Here is a 17294-nt window from a genome sequence, read left to right on the forward strand (position 1 = left end):
TTCTTTAAGTTAACGAACTTGAAAACCAAGGAAGAAATTCAATTCTCTCATCATGCTCATCTCAAATTTGTCATGCATCAACTTGGAAAATTTCTCACATAATTTGAGGTTAGTTTACCCAAATATGATATCATCCACATAGACTTGAACAAACAAAATATGGGAGTCTTTAACAAATTTAAACAATGTTTTATCTACACTGTCAATAACAAAGTCATGATCAAATAAAAACTTAGTTAGAGTGTCATACCAAGCTCTAGGAGCTTGTTTGAGACCATATAAGGCTTTGTCAAGTTTAAAAATATGATTTGGCAATGAATGATCTAAAAATCCAGGTGGTTGCTCAACATATGCATCCTCATTTAAAGTTCCATTTAAAAATGCTCTATTCACATCCATTTGAAACACTTTAAAATACTTAAAAGATGCATAAGCTAGGAAGATCGTGATTGCTTTAAGTCTAGCCACCGATGCGAATGACTCCTCAAAGTCAATTCCTTCCTCTTGTATATATCCTTGAGCAATCAATCAGGCTTTGTTTCTCACAACTAATCCATTAACACTAAGCTTGTTTCGAAAAACCCATCTAATTCTAATGACCGATTGATCAATCGGCCTTGGAGTTATATGCCACACTTTATTTCTCTCAAATTGATTCAACTCCTCTTGCATTGCATTAATCCAATCTAGATCAAGTATTGCTTCATTAATCTTCTTTGGCTCAATTTGAGAAATAAAGGCAGTGTTTTCTATTTCATCCAATAATTGGTGTCTGGTCCTAAGAGGAGCATTAGGATTATCAATTCAGGTGGATAATTTTTGTTCCATCTGAAGTTTGATCCTACATGATTAGACGTATAATTAGATGGCCCTGCGATGTCCGAACTGTCAACAATCTGTTGACTTATAGTTTGGACGTCTGGTTGACTCTCAACCGGATCATCCATCTGATCAGACAAATGAATCTTGTTGATTAGAGCTTCATCATCGTTATCAGATTCAAGACTTGTTGCTTCCAATCTATTAGCAATGTCAATGGAGTCGTTAGAATTATTTTCAACAGATTCATCACAAACAACATGATAGGATTCCTCAACATTTTGTGTTCGATTATTATATACTTTAAGAGTTTTACTAACTAGGAACTATCCTAACATGACTCCATTATCTACTTTAGCATCAAACGCGGTCAAATAATTTTTCCCATTGTTGTGAATGAAACACTTACACCTGAAGATTCAAAAGTATGAAACTATAGGAATTCTTCCAAAGAATAGTTCGTATGGTGTCTTATCAAAGCGTTTATTGATTATTGACCGATTTTGCGTATAGCATGTTGTGTTTATAGCTTCTGCCTAAAACTTCTAAGGATCTCACTACTTCTTTCAGTGTTCTGACTCTTCTCTCAGCATTACCATTTTGTTGTGGAGTTCTAGCACTAGACAACTTGTGTCTAATACTAGACTCCTCGAGATAGGAAGTTAGGCGTCTATTGGTGAACTCGGTTCCCCGATCACTTCTAATCTTGATAATGCTTAAAGATTTTTTGTTTTGAAGTCTTCTAAGGATCTTAATCAAATTCTCAATCGTCTGATCCTTAGATTGCAAAAACATAATCCAAGTAAATCTTGAAAAATCATCAATATTGACTAGGGTGAATCTCATTCCTCCTAAGCTCTTTACAAGAATTGGACCGAATAGATTCATATGTAAAAGTTCCAAGCACCGGTTGGACTAAGATTTCCCTTTGCTTTGGAATAATGATATGCTCTAATTGCCTAACTGGCAAGAAGAACAAACCTTGTCCTTTGAAAACTTTAGAAATCATGCGAACAAATGTTGTTAATGGTTTTAAAATTAAGATGATTTAATCTTTTATGCCATAACCAGTTTTGATCATTTTTAGCAATCATGCATATGGGATTAGATATATTATTTTTCCAGTTCATTTTAAAAGAATTTAATACTCTACTTCCGGTCAGCAAAATGTTACATTTGATGATCATTAACCAAACATGCATGCGTTTGACAATCAATGGTAAATCCATTATCAAATAACTGGCTTATACTAATCAGGTTATAACACAAGTTTTCAACAAGTAGCACGTTGTTGATGGTTAGATTACCATGGATAATCTTACCCTTACCCATGGTCTTACCCTTGTTGTTGTCTCCAAATGTGACTCAGGTCCTGAGCAATCCGTAATTTCAGTTAGAAGTCGTCTATCTTCAGTCATGTGTCTCTAACATCTACTGTCCAGATACCATACTGATTCCTCCAAACAGCTTATCTATTGTACCTACACAAATAAATATTTACAATCTTTTGGTACCCACATTCACTTGGGTCCTCGATCAATTAGTCCCTTAGGAATCAATATTTGAGTTATTTTGATGGATTTCTCATGTTGTGTTGTGATTAATACGTAAGATTTATGCTTAGCATACGTCTTCCTGCTAGCAGCTGAGTTGTTAACCTTAAAGGATGGTTTTATTCTAAAACTTCCTGGCTCCCTGTCAGGTTTTGATTTACTAGATTTGTTGGTTGCTTCCTTCCTAGGTTTCAACCATCATACAGTTGGTGGAACATAAATAATCTCACCCTTTAAGGTTAAATACTTATAGCTTGGATCAGTTCCATTGTCAGTTAAACTCCTTCTGACAAAGTTTATTGGCTTAAACATGTCTGTTACTGAGTTTAACTTCTTACAAGACTTGTCTGAGTTGGCATTGTCAAATTCTAAACTGGATTTGCATTCGGCAGGCGTCAGCACACTTATTTGTTTTCTTACTACATCTCCAGACCTTGTCTAGGAACTAACCATATATGCCAACCGTTGGTTTTTAGAAAACAGAGTTTGAACCTTATTAGAAAAATTAAGTAAGTTAATTTTAAACCGGCCAAAGAACTTAATTAATCTCAAATTTCATGTGCAGGTATAGATCAAGTCGCATAGACCGGTTGAAGCACATACCGCAGTAATCCGGTTTCAAATGATCAAGTCATGATCAAGAGGAACCGACTTCAATATCCTAACCGAATCGGCCAGCAATCTTCCAATCCAGCCGGCTCATACTACGAAAAGATCAACGGGAAACTTTGGAAAATAAGATGACGTAATATGACGAGATAGAAATTTCTTGGAAATATACAAGAAGATAAAATCCGGATCAGAAGCATGCCATAAAAACAATGATGATCTGCTTATCCAAGATCCGAAGCAAAAATCTGAATCAGGCGGTCAGAGCGTGCATGTTTTCCATGTGTCCAAAATGCAAGTCGCTCACGTCATCAGAACCTGACCGGTGCACGCATGTTTTCCAAGTGTTAAAAAGATTAAACGTGCACGCAACATCTCTGAACCGGCGTGGCTTCAGATGACCAATCCAACGGAGAGAGAAAAAGGTGACCGTTAGGATATCCTCCACTATAAAAGGAAGACGAAGGGTCTTCATTAAACAACGGTTCTGCATCTTACAAGAGAAATAATTGAACATCCAACAGTAAAAGGAAATCTCACACGCGACTCTAAATAGTAGTTGAAATTCTTGAAAGCGTTGTTGCATTGAGTTATTGTATTACATCAAAGTGAGTGGTGTAACCGGCGAGTAGTGATTAAGACTCGTTCGGCATTGTGTGAGTGTTGTAACATTCAAGTTAGTGAAAATCCTTCTCATTATCTAAGAAGAAGGGGTGACGTAGGAGAGTTTGCTTCGAACATCCATAAAAAATCTTGTCTTGTGTTATTTTCTTTATTTCCGGCCTACTCACTCTAAACCGAACTATCATTTACTTCAAACCGAACCGTTCTAACCGACTCCTTATAAACCTCATCCAAATTAAACGTTGTGTGTTGCTTCAAGCTGAAATAGACATTTCCGCCCTTGAACCCGGTTCAAGAGTCTGTAACAGCTTGTGTAGTGTTAAGAAGCGGTTTTAGTCTCTAACCGGACTATCACCAATTAGTGTGTTGTGTTGTTGTAAGTGTTCTCCTTTAGAAACCGGAACTCCGGTCCTCTAAGGGTGATCCTGATCCTAACAAACCTTTTCCTTGAGCTTTTCATTCTCAGATGAGAGCTCGATCATGTTGTTTTCAAAATCTTTTGGTTCAGAAGTTTGAGATGAAAAAGGTTTATCAAATTCATATTTCAATCTCATTTCATTACAAGAGGCTGACAACTTCTTGTACTCACTGACCATGTCATTGAGTGCATCAGTTAATTCATCTCTTGTAAATTCTTCAAAGGAAAAGTCAAATACCTGAAAGTTAACTGTTTCTTTTTCCATGAAGCAAGTGACCTCTTCATCATCACTATCGATGGATGATGAGTCATCTGAATCGCTTTGGTCCTTCTTGGTTTTTTGTCATCCGTCACAAGAGCTTTTGATTCTTTCTTGTCCTTCTTCTTCTCATCACACTTTGGCTTCCTACACTCTAACTTGAAGTATCCTAGTTTATCACAGATAAAACACTTCAAGTTAGCCTTATAGTTATTCTTATTATTATTGTTGTTGTTTGAAGAGCTTGAGTTAGAATTTCTCTTCTTCGTTAATCATCTGAATTTCTTCACGAGAAAATCCATGGCATTGATGTTGGTCTTCTTGGCAAAAATCTTCACATTAGTGGCAGTAGGTGACTCATCAGCAGTCACCAACGCCTTGGTTGCAATGACAGATGTGGAGAGCTCTTCTTCATTCCTAGAGTTCAGCTCACACTCATAGGCTTTTAGATCAGCTATCAAATCGAAGAGTTCCACCTTGTTGAGGTCTCTGGACTCCCTCATTGCCATCGTATTGATATCCCATTCCCTGGGAAAAACACGCATGACTTTGATTGCAACCTCTCTATTGTTGTAAGTCTTACCCAGAATAGAGAGAATGGTGATAATCTTGCTGAATCTCCCATCAAATTCAGACATCGTCTCTCTAGGACACATCTTAAAGTTGTCAAACTATTGTGTGGAAACCATAAGCTTGTTCTCTTTGGTTTGCCCGTTGCCTTCACAGAGTTGAGTTAGCCTCTCCCAGATTTCTCTAGCAGTATCACAGGATATGATGTAGTTAAACATGTTGTCATTCAGAGTTCTATACAGGATATCTTTTGTTAGGTTATCGAGGTTGTTCTTCCTCTTATCTTCACTGGTCCACTCAGATCTGTCTTTCACAATCTTGATAGGACCATCAATGATGACTCTCCACGTGTCATCATTTGAGGCAGCAAGATGAGTATGGACCCTCTTCTTCAACACCACATAGTTTTCTTTTGAGAACATGGGAATCTTGGTGCTCGAAGTCTTAGACATGATTCAGATTCTTTTGGTGCTTGAGAATAGAAAACAAGGCTCTGATACCACTTGATAAGATTGGTGCTACCAATAGAGACTAGGTTCTAACTATTATTAGTAGTTTATGATAAATTTTTCGATAATAATCATGTGAGGGATTAGTATATGTTTCTATTCTTCACAAATCCTCCAAACTCTTGAAACAGATTCAAGTGTGGAAGTGTTCGTCGGATTTGAAGCTTCAGAAAACTGAATGCAAATGGTAGAAAGTAATGAACACAAGGAGTTTTATGGATGTTCGGAGATAAAACTCCTACGCCACCCCTTCTTCCATAACCGGAAGGATATCCACTAAATACTTTGAAACAATTACAGTTCATCGATCTAGCTAACTCTCTTTTGAAAAAAAAATATTTATTCAACTTACAGCACTAAAGTTTCTTACAAAAAAGACAATATGTGATTACAATATATATAAAGTTAGACAGTAAGAGAGATGTTTGATTTCGGAAAACTTTCTTGAATCGAATGTGTGAATTAGTAAGGTGATTCGACCGTTGTCCTTTGGCTTCCATATATAGTTAAGATACACCAACGGTCGAATATTCTTTGAAGACACGTGGCATGTGTCTGTTGGAAGGCTACCTATAGTATGAGAACACAACAGGTTTTGTCCGTTGGTGTATGTGTATGTGTATGTGTACGTGTATGTGTACGTGTATGTGTACGTGTATGTGTACGTGTATGTGTACGTGTACGTGTACGTGTATGTGTACGTGTACGTGTACGTGTACGTGTACGTGTACGTGTATGTGTACGTGTATGTGTATGTGTATGTGTATGTGTGTGTGTATGTGTGTGTGTATGTGTGTGTGTATGTGTATGTGTATGTGTGTGTGTATGTGTGTGCGTATGTGTGTGCGTATGTGTGTGCGTATGTGTGTGTGTATGTGTGTGCGTATGCGTATGCGTATGCGTATGCGTATGCGTATGCGTATGCGTATGCGTATGCGTATGCGTATGCGTATGCGTATGCGTATGCGTATGCGTATGCGTATGCGTATGCGTATGCGTATGCGTATGCGTATGCGTATGCGTATGCGTATGCGTATGCGTATGCGTATGCGTATGCGTATGCGTATGCGTATGCGTATGCGTATGCGTATGCGTATGCGTATGCGTATGCGTATGCGTATGCGTATGCGTATGCGTATGCGTATGCGTATGCGTATGCGTATGCGTATGTATATATGTATGTATATATGTATATGTGTATGTATATATATATATATATGTATATGTGTGTATATATATATATATATATGTATATGTGTATATATGTACATGTGTAAATGTGTACATGTGTACATTTACATGTGTATGTACATGTATATGTGCACGTGTATGCGTAAATATATATTATATATGTGTATGTGTAAATATATTATATATATATATATATATATATATATATTTATATATATATATAAATATATTATATATAATATTATATATTTATATATATAATATATATATATATATAATATATATTTATATATATATATATATATAATATATATATATATATATATAAATATATATATATTATATATTTATATATATATTATATATATATATATATATAAATATATATAATATATATTTATATATATATATATATAATATATTTATATATATATATATATATTATATATTTATATATATATAATATATATTTATATATATAATATATAATTAATGATACTTAATTTTTAAAGTTTTTGAATTTTCGGGTCGAGAATTGTGATTAATTAAGTTTTCAGTATTTCTTTTCGTATGTACTGTTCATTTCTTTGTCCTCGGTAGGATGGAAGTCTCACAACTTTTGGAAATCTTATAGATTTCGGATGCTAGGGTATTTTACTTGTATAATTTTTTCTTTCCCGCGTCTTTTTCGGGATGGAAATTCATGGCAGTGGCGGACCTACAAGGGGGGCCTTGGGGGCACGGGCCTCCCCAAACCTTAAAATAATTTGTTTTTATATATATATATTTAACAAGTAACTCTTAATCTAGTTGTCTTTGTAACTAAATGATGAACATGAGGTTAGGTGATCAAACTCTGGCCTCACCTTATAATTTATCTATAAATTATTTTAATTTTATTAAAATAATTATTACAATATTTTATTCGATATTTAAATAAAGAATTTGATATATTATTTTTATATGCATTAATATTCTATCGTAACATATATTTTAATTAATATATAAATAAACCTATTTCAAAAATTTATAAGAAAATATAAATTAATAAACAAGTTAAAATAGTTACATTGGTTTTATTCGATATTTAAATAAAGAATTTGATATATTATTTTTATATGCATTAATATTCTACAATCGTAATCTTCTGAGTGTCTATTCACTTGATAATATATATTTATCATGTTTTTGTATTTTTATTCTTCTTTATATATATATATATATATTTTATATTCCCTTAAAACTAGGCTGAAATCTATTAAATTAGATTTTCATATTTTTTTATATAGTTAGTTTTTTATGAATTTGATTTTTGTGTTGCATTTGATGAAAAATTTATTAGGAATTACAAGTGAGTTATCACTTTGCCTACAAAGAGGAGATCAAAATATAGTTCAAACCATGTCATTGATCGCGAGTTCAAAAAATCAATTACAAAAATTTAGAGAAAATGGATGACATGATATTTTGAACCAAGTTAACAGTTTTTGTCAATTACACTCGATCTCAATACTTGATATGAATGAGCATATGATAATTGATAGTAATGGTAGGCGAAGAGGAAAAGGGAACTCATCACTAATCTTCATCATTATCGTGTGTAAATCTTTTGTCAGGTATAATAAATATTTTTTCTTATCTATTAATAGTTATTATTTATTATTTAATGCTAGGTTGTTGACTTGATTATGCAAGAAATGAATAATCGTTTTTCAGAAGTTAATACAGAATTACTTGGTTGCATATCATGTCTTCATCTCAAAAATTCATTCTCCAAATTTGATATTCGTAAACTCATTTGTCTTGCCAAACTTTATTCCGAAGATTTCACAGGTAGTGATTATTTAATTTTGGAACAATAACTTCGGGCTTACTTATTTAATATGCGAGATGATCCTCAATTTTCTTTAATTGAAGACTTGGGAAATTTTACTCAGAAATTGGTTGCAACAGAAAAAACATATAGTCTTTCCATTGGTTTATCGATTGATAGAGTTGACTTTAGTTTTACTAGTTGCAACTGCATCCGTTGAAATAGTTTTTCTGCAATGGAGACTGATTTGCGTAATCGAATGGGAGATGGATGGATGAATGATAGTTTAGTTGTATATGTTAAGAAAGATATTTTCTCAACAATTGAAAATGAGCCAATATTACAATATTTTCAACAAATGGAATCTAGTAGAATAAATTTGTCTTCTTTTATACCGACTCATGGACAAGAATAATTTAGTAATTGTCCTTATTAGTATTTTGTAATTGTGTTTGTTAGTATTTTTATGTAATTACCAAGTAAAATTTTATTTAGAAAATGCATTTATTTGATCGCCAAAAAATGCTACGTTACTATATATTTGCCCCCCCCCCCCCGAAAAAATATTTCTGGGTCCGCCACTGATTCATGGTATGTCCCTCTGAAAGATCCTTTAGCTTGGAACGCTAAAGTATTTCTTTCCATTTGAGCTGATCGTTCTCTTAGCTTTGTAGGATAGAAGTCTTGATTTCTTTGCAAATCCTTCGGCTTGTATTACCAATGTACCCCTTTTTAGGTTATTATAGTTTTTAGTCTTTGATTTTAACTACGTTTGAAATTAATTCCCTATTCACAAGGATATGTAGGCAACCTCCTAGCATGTACGTTTCTTCCTTCTTAGGGAATGAAAGTTTGAGATTCTAATTCATATTAGGGGCATTTTTTCAAAAGGGAAAATGAGAAAAAAAAATTTGCATTGCATTCATCATTTACATGATCGAGAGTGCATTGCATCATTACATGTGTCACGTCTAATGGTCGGTGATCATACAACGTTCGTCTGCATTACCATTCAACAATCATGTTGAGGTTGGGATTTTCAAACCATTGCTTTCAGTTTTAAAAAAGAAATTGGAACTAGCTCTGGACCTAATTCTTCTCGAGAGAGGATAGGTAGACAACCTATCATATAAGTTTGATCACACGTCCATGCATGTTTTCAAAAAAATATCACCGTTCAAAAGTGAAGAAGAGTGAGATCTCTCTTGTCGAAACATACCATAGACACATCGAAACAAGTAGGCTTTAGGATCAAATCCTAAACAAGAGACTATTTCAAATGCAAAGTGAGTTTCAATACCTCTTTCAAAATGAGCGTTCTAAAGTAAGTCGTTTTTCAATTGATCGCCAAAAATTATGGAAAATTATTATTTTTCTTGAAAATAATATTTTAAACCGTCCCATATTTTTTGGAATTTTAATAAAAAAAAATTAGAGGCTCTAATTGAAAGAACAAGATTGTTTGACATAAAAGGAATCCAAACAAGCCTTAAGAAATTTTCCAAAAAGCTGGAAATTAAAACTTTATATCCAAAATTTGATGAATACAAAGTTGGAAGGCCGAATTGGACGTTGAACAAAGTCTAGGGATCAAATAAATTTGAATTCTCATAAAATAATTCGAATTTGGAAGATTGTGGTCAAAATTAGACAAAACCGGAAGTTCAGATGCCTAAATAATTCTTATTTAAAAATTAATTCTGAAATTTTAACTTACTAGGAAAATTTAAACTAGTGGAAAGTCCAGGGGTTTCTTTGAACTTCCCCTGGAACCTTGGAAATTCGAACTAAAGAATAGAGAAAAGGCATGACTCCTTCCTCGTCTTTCTCGAACAGTCTATTCGTGTTCCTTCTTGACGCGGCACAAGATAATCTTCGACAGCAGGTGAAAATAGCCACGGTCGCCTTGGAATTCTCCTCAAACTCATCGTCTAGTTTCTTGTCCGAAGTATTCCGTAATCTAAAATTGAAGAACAAAGAAACAGTTTGTTCTTCTGATCTAGAACGTCATCTCCTCCAACGGACTTCGTCATGGCTTTGCCGACATTATGAAAGACTGGGACTCAATACAACTAAAGCTCATCGAAACAATGGTGACCTCGAATAAGTATTACGAAACACGAATGAGAAGAGCAGAGAAATCCAAAAGTTATTCCCCTACAGATCTCGAAATGAAACGGACGACGATTACCGTATGTACTTCACTCGTCGATGACACAACGATTCTTCAGTCAGAACATGAGCCATCCTCATCACATGGAGATTTGAACGCACCTGCGTCGAACCAAAGTAGCTTCTTGGAGTGTCGTTGAAGAACTGGCTGACCGTTCTTCTTCCGGCGACCAAAACTTGAAAATTTCGGCGAGCTTCAGAACTAAGAAATGAGGCTAGTCTTGACTTAGCCTCTTCCTAGAACTAGACTCATCTATCCTAGGACTTTACTGTTTACCAATCAATCAAACGTCAATTCATCCAAGCATACATCATTAAAGAAATTAAAATATAATTAATAAATTAAGATGAATCCAACTCAACGTTGACGTCGGTGTACAAAATCGACGTCCTACATGATTACAACAATGTTAGAATGAGAAATCCTACTCGAACAAACATAAACAATAAAGAAAATGAACTGGAATCGACTTCGTCGAAACTTCAAAACTTCGTTGGAATCACCTTCAGCCTGTTCTTCTTTTGGTTGCTTTGCTCCCAAGACTCTCTTCTCTGTCTTCTCTCAGGTGTGAATTCTAAGAAAATGAGTTGCAATGGTCGTAACTCTCCTGCCCCAAATGAGGCGAAATCTTTAAATACCCCTTAGGAAATGGGTAACTTAGGAATTATGAATTTAGCAAAACCGGCAACTGTTTCTTCGAGTTCAACCGACTTTAATTCCTTCACAACTACAATTGGGCTTATTTTTTGCTTTGTAGGTAACTGGTTAATCTACACTTTAGGCCCTTACTCCGTCCTAATGGTTATGTAGATAGAGTTACGAATTTTTGAAGTTAGAAATTTTCTGGTTTCAGTTTCATATTAATCTGGATCAATTAAAACTTCAAACTGCCATAACTTTTGACTCAAACCACCTTTGAGTCTCAACCAATATGCGTTGTAAAGATGATCTTGTTAGATTCCACTGGGGAGTTGGAAGAAATATTCAAGGCTAGATGCATGCCCATGCAATTCTCGATGTAACACCGTGGGTCTTGTAGTGGGCAACTTGGCTTACGGGCTACCTCATATGGGCTGTATGGAGAACCATGAGCGCTAGTTGGTATCAAATAAAAGCTAAATCAAAATTCTTTCCAATGATATCGTTTTTTCTCAAATGGTTAAACTAAATAAAAGATATGAATTTTCAAAGTCACCCTATGCTCCAAATCGCTCCTAGAACAAAGTATGTAAACTTGCATTGGGTTGTCGAACTAAATAGACTATCTTAGCCATTGAGTGGAGACGCAGGAACAGTTTCATTAGAACGGGCTATGTTTTAGCTTTCTAACCATAGGTTGAAATCCAAAAACTATGCTCTATAGTATTAGTTATGGATTAAATACCGAAGACATGTCTAGTTTGATCATATCTCGGTCGCATCGTCTTCAACTCCCTATATGAGGGGGCTAAGAGCGTCGGCATTATTCTTGACACAAACGAAAGTGATAGAGTACCCTTCCAAATTTCCAAAACATCCTAGAATAGATAAATCCATTGAGTATAGTATTCTGAGTGATTTTTTGAAGTTGGAGACATCTCAAGAGTTTCTTCAGCAAAAAAACAACCTAAAAACCTTGATTTTGGCCGATTTTCAAATAAACCGTGGGCTTGGCGTCAACATGATGTCTCCACACACATTTTTTAATATTTTTGGGCCCGAAGCGTGGTGAGTTGACCTCCGTTGATCCGCTCCCGACTCATTCGTTTTGACTTGGTTTTAATGTTTTTGCCTTTTTGAAGGCCTACTGCACAAAATTGCTAACAACAATGTTATACTTAAAATTTAAAAAATTTCGAACCGCTCATTTGGAACGTTTCAAGTTTACCAAATTCTAACTCTTTTTGAAAATTGATGTTTGGATACACAAATGAGCCCCGAACTGGTTGTTAGGAACTGATTTCAAGACGATCATTCTGAATTAATAAAAACATAAAGTATTTTTGAAAATTAGCGTTTGGATCACTACTCTCAAGGGTCCCTCAGAGCCAATTTCTCAAAGTATTTTTTTCCCCTAATTCAGTAGTCAAGTATGAACATCATACTAAATCGAGTAGACTCATTTTAATTTCAGTGTAAAAATTGAGTGTCAGTTATAAATTTGAGTGTATAAATATAGTGTGTATATATATTATAATAAAGTTATTAATAACCTTACATCACTAAAACAAAAATGACTTTCGACGACGCTTAAAAAGACTTCTGCCAACCTTTAAAAGCGTCGCCAAAAACATTACCGACACTTATTCTTGCGTCGCCAGAAACAGGGTGGGCGCAAGTTTTTACCACGCTTATTTAAGCGTCGGTACAAGCGTTGCCGAAAGATGAAAGTTTTAACAACGCTTATTTAAGCGTTGGCAACATTAAAAAACGTCGCTAAAAGTCTATTTTATTTTAAAACTATTTTTTTATCTCTACTCTCTTAAGTACCTGATGAACATAACCCTAAACTCTTAGGGTGAACCCATATTCCAGCACATTATAACCTTAAAAAAACTTTAGAAACTAATGAACTCTCTCATATTTTATATACCAAAAACTTCTTCTTTTTCTCCGATGTGGGATAAATGTCATATTAACATAAAAAAAATTATGAAGTCTGATAAAACTCTACACCACAAATCTCAATATTAATCCTCCATTTAACTTTATCTGGTCTTTATCACCTATCAGAAATTTATATTACACATGAAATCAAAATATGAAGTTGGATAAAACTCTCCATCACAAATCTCAATATCAATCTTACATTTCCCTTCATCATATATGAGAAATCAGTGAATCATTTACAGCATTCATCGGTATATGAAAATAGAACTATAGAGAATGAAAAATAACTCAAAAAAGGCAGTAGCTAGAAGTAGTGTCATTCCTAGCAAGACAAACACAAAATACAGTAGCACAATAAGTAATGCACAAACCAACTTCCAAAATCACCTGATATGAATCAGCAACTGATGTTAAGGCTGTCAAGGCACCTTCTTGTACCATTTGTTTACCATTCTGAACACACACAACATTACAACAAGAGGGAATTGGTTCATTAACATTATGATATGTATGTTTACATTATGCTAATTCATATTTGTCTGTATTAAATAACAATAAAATTAGTAACAGTATGTAATACCTGTATTCAGAAATACCTGCAAAAGTATAAGTAGTTTGCTGACCAACCAGTCCAAATATGGTGTCAAAATGTCCGGGGTACAATTCTAACTGCAATTGAGCAGTGCTGAGGCAACATGTGTACCTGTATAAAAAATAACAAGATATAGAATCTGGTAAATGTAAAATTAGATTAACACCTCAAAGAATTTCCCCAGCTCATAGAATCAACTACATCAGACCATCATCCAATGGATAGAAACTCATAAAAGAACTAATGCACAAAAGTCGCAAAGCAAATTTTATGCCAAAAAGTCACATAAACAGAAAGGCCAAAAGTTAAATGTCAAGATTAAATACAAACCTTTACACGAGGGTTCTGGAAATCATCCATTGCTGAAGCTAAAGCTGGTAGAACATGTTGGTGGTACTGAACTTGCTAGGAAACCATCCTCAACCTTAATCCCAATAGTATGTCTTGATTGAAGACCCTCACAATTGTACAATTTCCCGCTCATTTCATGCAATTGTTTTAACATCATAAAAGATAGTTTTTAGAAATAATCTATTTTTCTTATGAAATATTGACAAGCCTGAGATTACCTATGTAGATGTCATTATGTTTGGGTTCTGGCAGAGAATAGCTTGATGCAAGTTTTTGACCTGGTAACCAACCAATATATGGAGAAGCTATTAGAAAACTAACCCAAATCAATGAATTAATATATTTATATCAGGTTTTGAGAATTCATTACTTGTGCTATGGCACTGAAGTGGACTACCCATCTCTGCAATGAAATCAAAAATCAAGAGTTGAATCACTAAAAATAACTCCTAAGAGAGGTAAATAATCTCACTTAAGGCACTAATGAAGACTAGAAGATCCTGAAAACCATACAAAAATGCAACTAATTGATTCAAATTGATTCTGTCATTTTGAAAGAAAAAAAAAACTGCTTGAGATATTTCAAAATGTTCCCATTTGAAACTACTAATTGTTTTTTATCTTAAAACAATTTTAATTTTCCAAAATTTTACCAAGATAACTTTCATACCAGTAAATGAAACCAGAAGATACAAGAAGCAAAGTGAACACAACACTTGTAGGTTTCATTGCTGATATGTAATTATATTCTCCAATTTCATGGCTAATCTTATCTTGTATCTCCGTCTTAAGATAAATAAACACTAAATAAACACCATAACCCAAGAAATCAAGTTACAGACTTACCTGGATTACATAATCGAATGTTTTGAGAATCCCAAGGAGAAAATGAGTAAAATAGTCCATCTAGTAAACCAAAAGTGATCCAACCTGTAATATGATAAATTAAATATTTATATCGCTAATGTTCTTTTTACTCGGATAACCTAACTTTTAATAATATACATGAAACTTTTTATATTATTTAAACATAATAATGGAAGAAGGTGGTGGATATTCACCAATGGAATCAACTGTTGGGAGCAAAGACTGCAGAACTTAATGGACCAACATTCTTTTGCTAGAGAATTGTTCCATTGTATGCATCAATTGCCAGTACAAAAGCCTTTGAAGGGAAAGTAATGTACAAACAGTCGTTGTTTCCTGGAGTAACGGTGAATAATTTATCAACTAAGCTTAAATCCTGAACCCATTTGAAATATACAAGAAACTTTTTATATTATGAAAAAAAAGGGAATTGATTTGGGTCATTAATCCCATAAACAAATATACAGACTCACCCATTCCGTTCTTTCTACTGAAATAAACAACTAAGAAGTATCACCATAACATCTTATCAATTTATTTGCACTAAATAAATACATTACTTAAGAAATCCAATAAAAATAAACAATATTTGAAGTAAACTTTTGTTTTCTCTATGAACATCATCAAATAGACAATTGCAAGAAACCTGCAAACTTAGTAATACAGATGAAAACAATTTGTTAGAAAAACTCAGAAACATACCTTGGAAAGTAGCAACTTCCACGACCCGCAGATCAAGGCAAGCCCTAATGGACAACGCTGTGCACATTTGATTCCATACCGAGGCCGAGTTCTAAAGAACGTCGTTAGAAAGGCATTTTGTTGCTTCACATTCAATCGAAATGTTGTCCTAAATTAAGAAGACATCTCTTAATTCTTTATTTCTAATTTGACTTTCTCGTCGTTTCAAATTAATGATCAAATTATAAATGAAAGATTCAATACATACTAATAAAAGATAATTCTGATATGGAGGTCTTATATGAAACATCATGTTCATTTCAGAATTTAGGTTAACATCTTGAACTACAATCTACAATCTACAAAATATAGTTCATAAAATCGTTTTCAAAGCCATACTTTCCAGATTGCATACTTCGACATATTAATTTTAAAATAGTGTTGGATCAAAAGTTTGGAATATGTCTAACTCGTGATTTGGTTCAGCAACATTCTGGTGCAGTTTTAAACATAAACTAATGACCTTAAAAATGCACTAATTTGGCTTACTAGTTTATGTATCTTTCTTTAGTCTATTCAAGCAATATCTATTTCAGAATGCATTATACAACATAAACAGATATTAAGATCATTTTATCAAATTCAAGCCTTCTAAAGTGAAATATGAGATTAGCTTTAGCTCACATAATCATCAAGGTCTGATTCTCAATTTGAACTAGAGAAAAAGAAAAGTCCCTATGATCATTCCACAATATCAGTATTCTAAGAAAATCACTAAAGGAGAGGACTCGCCTCAAGTAAAAAAGCGAATCCAAGCATGAAACAAATAGGCACAATGAAAAAATTCATACAGATCTAAGAGAAAACAAGCGGATGATGAGACTATGATATACGAAAACTTTACCGTCTATATCTTTATCGAAGAGACTGTAGGCTTCCTTGAATTCAGAAATCTGGTCATCGGTGAGCTGATCTGATCTGCCATTTGAACTGACTTTGGAGAAGGAGAGAGCAAGAACAATCGTGGGGAAGAAGAGATTCTGAGATGAACTACGATTTTTTTCTAACCTAACAAAAACAATTTGTCAACGGTGAGTCTGCCAAGTTTGGAATATGTTCCCATTTGGAACTATTGTTAGGTTAGGAAATGAAAAGTCAGAGGTAATCTCATTGATTAGGTTAGAAAATAATGGTATTGGTATTTTTTTTTTTTTATTTATGTATACTGATTTTTAATAAAAACAAAAAATAATAATATTGGGCTTTTCGATTACTAATAAAAATGGGCTAGAAATTTTATATGTATACTAAATCCTAATTTTAAAGAAATATATAAGTTAAAATTTTATATTTAAATATAATATAATATTTAATTTATATTATATTTTACTTTAAATTAAAATAAATTTAAATAATAATTCAATAAAAAAATGATAATAAAAATAAATAATACTGTAAAAAATTTTAAAAATTATGTCATATAAAAAATAATAATAATAAAATTTTAATATTAATAAAATTTTAAGTCAAATTTAATTTTAGAAAAAGGAAAATATTTATAAAGTTTAAAATGAAAACATAAAAAATATTAAAATTTAGAATAGTTAAATTATAAGTTTTTTTATAAAAATAAAATAGAGGTGGTAGTATATATATAAAGGTTGGCAAAAGTTTTT

The 17294-nt window shown here is 33.3% G+C and overlaps 1 protein-coding gene and 1 long non-coding RNA gene across 2 annotated transcripts; one reads left to right on the plus strand and one right to left on the minus strand.

Annotated features, from left to right (window-relative positions):
* The first annotated feature begins 6246 nt into the window (after positions 1-6246).
* LOC124937759 lies at positions 6247-11183 on the plus strand. Its single transcript, XM_047478078.1, has 2 exons — positions 6247-6526; positions 11104-11183. Exons 1-2 carry the CDS (start codon positions 6247-6249, stop codon positions 11181-11183), a joined length of 360 nt encoding a protein of 119 aa, XP_047334034.1.
* A 3718-nt stretch (positions 11184-14901) lies between these two features.
* On the minus strand, positions 14902-16623 carry LOC124940761. Its single transcript, XR_007099510.1, has 4 exons — positions 16523-16623; positions 15640-15787; positions 15132-15273; positions 14902-15000 (listed from the first exon to the last, which is right to left on the minus strand). It is a non-coding gene; the product is annotated as an uncharacterized LOC124940761 (long non-coding RNA).
* Between the last annotated feature and the right edge of the window lie 671 nt (positions 16624-17294).

Source organism: Impatiens glandulifera, chromosome 5 (assembly GCF_907164915.1).
Source record: "Impatiens glandulifera chromosome 5, dImpGla2.1, whole genome shotgun sequence".
Classification (NCBI taxonomy): Eukaryota; Viridiplantae; Streptophyta; class Magnoliopsida; order Ericales; family Balsaminaceae; genus Impatiens; species Impatiens glandulifera.

What these genes read in the sequence shown, in the direction of transcription:
- LOC124937759 (XM_047478078.1), top strand. Translation starts at nt 6,247, where the DNA reads ATGCGTATGCGTATGCGTATGCGTATGCGTATGCGTATGCGTATGCGT. An exon ending in GCGTATGCGTATGCGTATGC is followed by an intron (nt 6,527 to 11,103) that starts GTATGTATATAT and finishes GTCTTCTCTCAG; the next exon opens with GTGTGAATTCTAAGAAAATG.